The 9,026-nt window shown below is 41.5% G+C and overlaps 1 protein-coding gene across 2 annotated transcripts in view; it reads right to left on the bottom strand.

The window, feature by feature from the left end:
* Positions 1 to 2,951: 2,951 nt before the first annotated feature.
* Apip (APAF1 interacting protein) overlaps positions 2,952 to 9,026 on the bottom strand; it is a 19,331-nt gene continuing 13,256 nt past the window's right edge. The window contains exons 3-7 of one of the 2 annotated variants that reach the window (XM_021194131.1): positions 8,617 to 8,665; positions 7,049 to 7,166; positions 6,212 to 6,347; positions 3,729 to 3,896; positions 3,027 to 3,202 (exon numbers count right to left, since the gene is read on the bottom strand). In XM_021194131.1, the coding sequence (XP_021049790.1) occupies positions 3,103 to 3,202; positions 3,729 to 3,896; positions 6,212 to 6,347; positions 7,049 to 7,166; positions 8,617 to 8,665 (571 nt within the window). In that variant the 3' untranslated portion in view covers positions 3,027 to 3,102. Of the gene's footprint in view, positions 3,203 to 3,728; positions 3,897 to 6,211; positions 6,348 to 7,048; positions 7,167 to 8,616; positions 8,666 to 9,026 lie in introns of both variants that reach the window. The other variant, XM_029536505.1, reaches the window with a different exon arrangement.

The raw sequence follows: 9,026 nt of genomic DNA, 5'->3' as shown, positions 1-9,026 counted from the left end.
GTTGGGGATTGTTATAACATGACGAACTGTATTAAAAGTTCACAGCATTAGAAAGTTTGCTCTACGAAAATGGGCAAAGTGTGTGGGATCATTGTCCAAAGACAGGCTTTAGAGCTGAGACCCTAGCTGATCTCCATAACAGGATGTTGGGAACTCGTATTGATTATTAATAGACATTTGGGATGAGGGGTGGGGCGCAGTGGCTGAAGCAGGGGAATCTGTAAAAGCACATCTAAAGTTACCTGGAGTAAAAACAAGCAAACGAATGAACAAACAAAAACAGTGGGTGCTTAGCCAGGTAGTAACAGCAAAGTGGTGAAAGGTTTGGACTGCAAATACTTCTTGCATGTGAAGCTGGCGAGATGGGCTGATTGACTACATTATTGTGTAAGACTGACCATTCCACTATGGATGTCAGTGCAAACAACTGGAAGGAACTGCAGGAAATGTCAGGGACTTTGGGCTTGTTTTGACTATCTCAAGATGTAGATAGACATTCCTTGGCATCATCAGAAGCCAAGTAAGAATCGAGATCAGGAAAAATACATGGGTGAAAATATAAATGTGTGATCTGCTGGGTGTAACTGGTATTTAAATCCAAGAAAATAGGTGAGATCAGTGAACGAGTTTCACGAAAGTTGTCTGAGGGATGATGCTGACTACAGAGCTGAAGAAGGACCAGCACTGTGCGGATCCTAGCAACCTGAAGAGCTGAGAAGGCCAGTGCGCATGGGTGAAGCTGGCAGGAACCGATCTGTGTAACCACCATGGGAGGTTATAATGGTACTTCAGTTGAGTGATAAGGACAAAAGCCCAGCTAAACTCTCAGTCTGGGAGAGAAAAGGGACTGGGTCATGAGAAAAAACTTTCTTTAAAAAAAAAAAAAAGTCAGAAGCAGAGGAAAGGGCAGACCCCTGAGCTCGGGGGTCTGAGACATCCATCAGCTCCAATGGCCGTCTCATGTCCTGAAGGTGAAGACTTAGCTGGAAGACCAAACTGATGATGCAGGAGACAGGAAATCACTCAGTCATGAATGACCTTGAACATATCAGTAGGAGACATGGCCTCAGGGGGCAGCAGGGCTAGCAACCATGCAGAGGTGGAAAGCCCAGTACTCTCTTGATGGTGTCTGTTCCTTTCAAAGAAATAGCAGTCAAGGTCATTAGCGCAGAGTATGCAGGGAAATGTCTGAAGTTGAGAAGAAACAGCTGACTGGAGGGGGGGGGTCATGGTGAATGAATGGGGATACTAAAATTACCCAGCAGCATCTGGGGCTCACTTGACAATAACATGGCAGTGTTTCTTTCCCCTTGCTAAGATGCACACATACAGACGACGGCTGGAACAATTTGTAAAAGTTTGTGTTTTGATGTTCAAAGAATTCATTCGTCCCACATTCAGGCCCAGTGATGAGAGGAGTCAGAAAGCAGCAGCACTTCAGCTTCAAGGGAGAGTCTTCAGGGAGAGGCTGGGTTTATTGAAGGCATGGGAAGGAGGCCAGCATTCTGAGAGTGAGCATGCAGGGAGTGTGAGCATACAGGGAGAGCAGCTGCTCTTGGGTAGAGCTCTTACAGGTGTTGGAGCTGGGTGAAGACTGAAGGCATGGTGGCACGTTTTAAGAATCCTGTCAAAGGCAAAGGCCTTGGGAAAGTCAGAGGACAAGTTCAAGGTGCAGGGGGAAGATGAGAACACCCAGTTGAAGGAACTGAAAAAGATGGCTCCAGCCACAGAGGCTGGCTGGCCTGTAGTGGGACCACCAGATAGTTTTCTCTGGGATATCTACTTACTGTCTCCAGGAGTGAGGGGAGAGTTGGCAATGTTGGAAATCTGATGAATGAGAAGAGTGAAGAGAACAGTAATGAGGTTGGAACAATGGATTTGCTATACTTGGAGTGGCCTGTTTGTCAGTATCCAGTGCTCACCTATGTGGCCATAGGTCTGAGATTATATCACTCAACATAGTTGTTAATTTGTCTTGCTTGGGTGCAGGTACCAAGTAGGCAGCTTAAGCAAGGTCTTTCCCAGATGAATGTGACTGAGGTCAGGGGTGAGGATGCTCCCTGTGAAGAGCATACATACTGGTCCATGCACTCTTGCATTTTTTTTTTTTTTTCATGAAGCAAGGATTAGGAAGAATGGGCAGACAGGATCTGGAAGTCTGGGTAAGGTGAGTGAAGGGATGAAGGAAATGATCTGGAAGCTGATGACCTGATAGGTAGAGTAATGGTGGTGATCATCTTCTTTTGTTAGAAGCAGGGCTGGGGCAGAGCTCAGCAACAGACTACTTGCCTACTCCACTGGAAACCCTGCATTGGGTATCATTTAACTTGAATCTCTACAACTGATATCAATATACAATAAGTGCTCTATATCATGTTATAGGTTGACTATTGAGATATAGGGATATCTGCAAATATGCAATAAGGTATCTTGGGGATGGGAACCAAGGATAAACACAGACTTCATTTGTTACCCAGACAAGTTAGAGAGGAGGGAATTTCACACAATGTTCTTAATGTATCGAACCACCTGCCACATGAAGTGAGATGTGGATTCCATCTGTGACTCTGTGTCTGTACTCAAAGTTTTGGACTCTGTATTTTAGATAATGGGTACTTACTTAGCCTGTATACAGCATATAGGGAAATCTGTACAATTATTTTTATGTCAAATAAGAAGGATACACTAATCTTAAATAGTTCATGTACATTTTATGCATCAAATTAAAATAAAATGTTTATCCCATAAATAAGTAGAAAATTACAAGTACATTTTACATTACCAGTGTTTTTAAGATAAAAGAGAATTCTCTGAGAATGTATACAAAATGTATTTTTCTCTTATAATCTTTAAAATGAGAAAATATTAAATAAGGTAAGTTTTTATTCTACCTCCCTATCACTCAAATCTTTAAGAATATAAGCAAATATTTAATGTTAAAGGATATTATCTGTAGTACTCAGTATATGTGACCATCAGTAGTATTCTGTGACAGATTAGTGACATCAAGAAAATTTCCAACTCACTTAAAAGCAGCTGAGTTTTATTTAAGGCATATTTAAGTCTGTTTTATTGTTGGAGATACTTAGGCGTCCATTCGGCTTACACAATTCCATTTTCTCCAACTGGGAGCTGTGTTGGATCCAGTCCCATCTTCTTCATGGAGACAGCAATGTCAAACAGGTAGTCATAACACTCGCACCTGTAAAAGGAAAGGCAAAAGGCCTGCACGTTGTGTCAGGACAGAGCTCTCCCAACACCAGCTCCCTACGCTCTTCCTACAGTTTTCTACTTATCTCATACCAAAGGTTTCCTGTTTTGACCCCAACAATTTTCAAACCTGCAAGGGAATCACACTGAATTGGGCAACTACATCATTTACTTCTCAAGAAGTATACTACTCACATAAAGCTACAATGTACATAAAGTACAAATATTACATGCTATATTTTTAAATCAAATATTTGTTATTTAGGATCTATCTCCTTTTCCTTTGTAGCAAACTTCACAGAGGTTCCCTAATTCCGAGCTGACCTAATCAATACTCCTGATGATTCAATAGAGTGAAAACCAGCTCTCCACAAATAACAAGGACAGATTACTGAAGTTGAAACCAGTTGACCAATAACACTAAAAGACTCATATTTCATTCTAAATCCTAAATGTGCTGAGTTCCTTTCCACATTCTGAGTGTGACTTGTATCAGATGTTCTCAGATTCGGTCTTACATGGTTTTTGCTTTCTCCCAGGTTTCTCCCCACACGTACACCCCATGGCGCCTGACAAGAACTGCGCAGGAGTCTGGGTACTCATTCATGGCACGAGCCATCCGTTCTTTGAGGTCCTTCTCTTCAGGAGTGTTCTCAATAATGGGTACCACTAATATATCATCGTATCTGCAAGACAGAACAAGACATTTTCCCCCATTAAAGTATTAATATTCAATTTCTGATTTTTCCTGTTAGTAACCAATCAGATGCTCTTTATCTCTGAATAGCACTCCAATTTCTCCAACTTCAAAACAAGATGTTGCAAGAATTCTGAATATCTTGTATAAACATCTATACCAAAAGATACCTTTGGAATTTGGCAGGCAGCCCTAAGTTTAAATGGCAGAAACTTGTACAGTATACCAGAACCTAACAATGAAATCAAGATCATACAAGTATTTCCTTGAAGCAAAGATAATCATAACATTTTAACCATGAGATAGGAAATGATACACCTCACACACAGAAGTGCAGAAAGGAAGAGACACAGAACTATATTTAAACAGTAGGACTATTTCCCAACAATATAAAAAGAAATTGTATTTCATCTTGGCAGAATACTAAAATATCTTGATAGGCAAACCAATCAATAGAGGTGTGGTTTGTGACACCAGGTTAGAAGAAAGATCCTTCAAGCAACAATGATCAAGGTTATGATAATCATTTCAGAATAATCTCAAATCTACTGCATTAGAACTTTCTACTTTTTCCCTTAGTAAATACGCGAGATAAAGTTGGAATATAGTAAGGTTCAAGCAAACAACTTTGCTACAAGTAAAACTAAGTCTATTCTTGAGGTCCCTTGTAACCAGTGACAACTCAGACAAGTGTTTGTTTAATCATGGATTTCTCTCAAGCAGCCTTTTCACCAGAGCACTGAGTAAACTTAATAAGCACGCTCAGAGTGTTATCAGAAATGACCGCTTTCAGGCAGGCATAGACGAGGAATCGGTCAAGTGATCATAATTTGGGCAACAATTATCATAGTAGTATAGACTTGCCCATGATTCCATTGTAGTTCAGACAGAAGTAATTATCTAATATTCCTAAGTGGAAGGAGTGAATTGCTGCTCTCACATCTTTCCTGAGACTGCCCAGAAGGGCGGCAGACTTGAATTTTCCCATAGGATAAACCACAGTCAGAAATATTTCCAGGCACAAAATAATTTCAAAGCACAGTGAGATGGGAAAACACATTTAAGCCCATCCCTCACTTCACCAACAGGATATTGAGCCTCACAAGTTAAAGGCATTTGGAACAGAGCCACGCAGGCCCTTTGCCTGACCCTCTGTATCCTTTGCACTCCTGCAGAGGTGAGGCATGGCACTTCCAGAATGGACTAAGAGGACTTGCTTAGCGCTGACTTGTTTTGCTGGGCTCTGCTGCTGAGGAAGGACCCCAGGGCCTTGCGAGTGCTCAGCCCACACTCCATGGCTTTAGTGCTCAGCCCACACTCCACGGCTTTAGTGCTCAGCCCACACTCCACGGCTTTAGTGCTTAGCCCACACTCCACGGCTTTAACTTTTTCCTTTTTCTACATAATTTTCATAGTGCCCAGGATGGCTTTGGGCACACAATAAATAGTCAGGGAAATCAAATCAAATGAATTTCCCAGCACACTGGTTTAAGCAAGTCCAACCTGATCCCTGCAGTCAGTCACAGTCAGTCACAGTCAGTCACACACCACCATGTGCTACTTTAGTAACAGGGAGGACTCTCCTCTGAAGGGGAGGGAGCCAGGGTCTGAAGGAAATGAAGAAGGGCGAAGGTTCAGGAGGATGCTACCAACAGAAAGTGTGGCTCAACTTGTACCTGGGTTCTGGGAACCTGCTTCTCCAAGCCACTCAAGTCTAGATTTATATATAACAACTACATTTTGTGGACTGCTGTATTTATTTAAACTTACAAAGTCACTGTTTTACAATTTTATGTCAGTTACATCACAAATTTTTGAAATATAGTCATCTATTTAATTAAAATGAACAGAAAGCGCTCGCTCTCTCTCTCTCTCTCTCTCTCTCTCTCTCTCTCTCTCTCTTCTTTCTAATAATAAGGAGCATATTCTAGAAATATATTGAGTCAATATGACTCAACTGGTGGTCCCAGTTCAAGCTTCCTGAAGACAAAGTGGAGGTGAGGAGATCTTGCTTTCTCAGTGCTGAGAACAGCGGCTGCTCCACCCATTTTGACAGACATTCCAGACCAGACTTTTGTTCACATTAATAGAGCGAACGCTCCATGATTTGTGTTGTTAATAAGTCTCTCGGCTGGGGAAGGAAGGAGGAGTCTGTCACCAAGAACGTGTGTGGATGTACAGCTCTCAGTGAGTATTACTGACCGCAGATCCCACTGCATCTCATTACAAGTACAAAAGGATCATGGTCTGACTTATCGAAGAGAAGGAAAAATGCATGCCAAATAATTTAATAAAAAAGTATACCTGTAATACCCTCCTGAGGTACATTTCCTTATTCCTTTGATCATCTCTTGATGTGTAATTTTAAACTCCTGTCCTGGAAACAGAAGGGTAGCCATCACAGCAGCTTTAGAGTGGGTATGAATCACTGCACCAGCTCCTGCAGGATGAAGGGGAGATGCTCAGTGGGGAGAACTTATGTCTTTAAGAGAAAATCAACACATATCCCCATTCCACTCTCTGAATGTATGTGTGCTTGGTTATGGATGTAACGCTTTCCACCATAGGAAGTGGTGGTGAGCAAGGCAGTCTCCCAGTTAGTTTCTGTTGCTAAAACATAGTGACCAAAGCCAACAAAGGAGAGGAAAGGGTTTACTTGGTTTTTATGTCCTGGGCCACTGAGGGGAGTCAGGGCAGGAACTCAAGGCAGGAACCTGGAGGTTAGAACTGAAGCAAAGGCTATAGAAGAACACTGCTGACTGCCTGGTTCTCAAGGCTTGCTTAGCCTGCTTCCTTATGCAATCCAGGACCACCCACAGTGGGCTGGGCCCTCCCACATCAGTTACTGATCAAGAAAATGTCCCCACAGACCTGCCTACAGGCCAGTCTGATGGTGGCAATTCCTCAACTGAAGTTCCACTTTCCAGATGATTCGAGCTTGTGTCAAGCTGACAAGAACTAACCAGCAGGGAAGAGAATAACACTGGACCTTCTCAGTTGGTGAGAGAGTAAGATGGGTTGAAATCTTTCAAGCTCTTATACACATTAGATACTCGAGAGCTGTTAACTGAAGTCATAATTACTTTGATTTAGGGAGGTCGATTCTGCAAATGTTCTTTATACCAACTCCTTTCTGCATACCTCTCATGGTATAAGCATTCATGAAAAGAGGTGTACACTGGCTTTTTTTCAGCTTCTTAGATGCTGGAGGCCCACTTATGTCCTGCTCATTGATGTCACAAACAAACATGTCTTCTGGCTATTTAGAGAGAGAGAAAGAGAAAAGAAGGCTTTCTTAAAAACAAACAAACAAAAAAACTTAAATGTGTCTACTGTGTATTTGTATATGCATATGCAAAGATGCTTAATATTCAAAATAAATGTTCATGTTTGTTTCCCATTTTAGTACTGAGAAAATTTTTTAAAAGTTTTATGCTGTGGTCAGAGTGATGGTTCAGTGGGTAAGAGCACTGAAAACCCTTTCAGAGGACCTGGATCTGGCACTCAGCACCCGTACTTTCAACTCCAATCCCAGACCTGATGCCCCCTTCTGGACTACATGGGAACTGCACACACATAGGGTACACAGACATACATGCAGGCAAAACGCTGATACACACAAACCAATACGATTAAAAAAAATAAAGTTTTATATCATCAGAAACTTTTGAAATTTGAGGGATAAAATCTGATGTAGAAACCATTGGATAATTAATGATGTTGCAGCTATTTCATGGACGTAGGCCTGTTGTTTCACAACTATTTTTCAGAAAAGGTATATAAAGAAATCAACATCGCAGATGGGTGTCAGAATTTTCTTATCTCCTGAGAAACTCAGTAATGACGTTATTCTTCAATTATTCAGGAATGTGTCAATCCAATGTTTTTTAGTGATGTCCTCATATTTCTGATGTGCAACTTCCAAATGTCAGGGCTCATCACAGACTACAACATAAGCTTTCATTAAGAGAGAGACTCTCCCTTTTTCCTGCCTTACATCAGTCTTTTATGTATTTGGTGTGATTTGGAGGGCATTATTCTAGCATCAACATAGAACGCCACTTCTTAAAAATGAAACAATCCCCTTTAGATTAGAATAGCTTTGCCACCGAAAATCTGAACCAATTGGTGTAACCCAAGTCATCAGCAGGTCCAGGTCACGGGTCTGATAACAGGGGATGACACCACACTTCTAACTGCGGCCTGCTACAGTTTTCTGGATGAGATTTTAAATATTTACTTTTATGTGTTTGCCTGCAAGTGTGTGTGTGTAGACACACACACACACACACACACACACACACACACACACACATATATGGAGAGGTCAGAAGAGTGGCTTTAGATCCCCTGAAACTAGAGTTATAGGTAGTTGTGAGCCACTGTATAGGTGTTGAGAGGCAAACCCAGGTCTTCTGCAAGAGCAGATGTTAACAGCGAGTGCTCTCAAGCTGTATGCCACTTCTCCAACTCTTCAGGAGATTTTAAAATTCATGCTGGTTATGTGGAGCATACTGGCCACTTTACAAAAATATTGTAATTACTTAACAAATATTTAATAGTTACTTAGCAAATGTTTGTTGATTGGTTATTTAAATGACCACAATAGAGCCACCCTTCAAAACTACCACAAGCTTTCAGAAGCAATCCTGCTTCATGGAACAGCGGTTAAGGAGAGGGAGGGGCTTCCGGGAGATCCTTTAGCATACCTGAATGCGCTCCTTTTGCACGCCTGAGGGAGCAATGTAGATTTCATTGCTGGTAACAAAAATATAGAAATTGGTTTTTGTTTAGCTAAATTTCTGGTTTTGCACAAATAAAGTGTAGCCTTGCAGTCTAACCTTTAATGTTCTTTATACACCAAGCCACAAACGGCTGCTTGGTTGAGGGACGGAGCTGGGGTGCACAGAAAGAGTTCTAAGATACTATGAGACACTAGTAGCCAAAGAAAACTCATGTTACTTGTTTTTGTCTATCCTGATTTCACATATATGTGTTTTTCACATACACACACACACACACACATACATACACACACACACACACACACACACACGCATACACACACACACACACACCCATACAAGTAATAAGGTGACTAGAGGAAAGATAAATCTCA

Source organism: Mus pahari, chromosome 3 (genome assembly GCF_900095145.1).
Source record: "Mus pahari chromosome 3, PAHARI_EIJ_v1.1, whole genome shotgun sequence".
NCBI lineage: Eukaryota > Metazoa > Chordata > Mammalia > Rodentia > Muridae > Mus > Mus pahari.
Note: the sequence above shows the minus strand (reverse complement) of the source record. Positions and strands in the feature narration are given on the sequence as shown.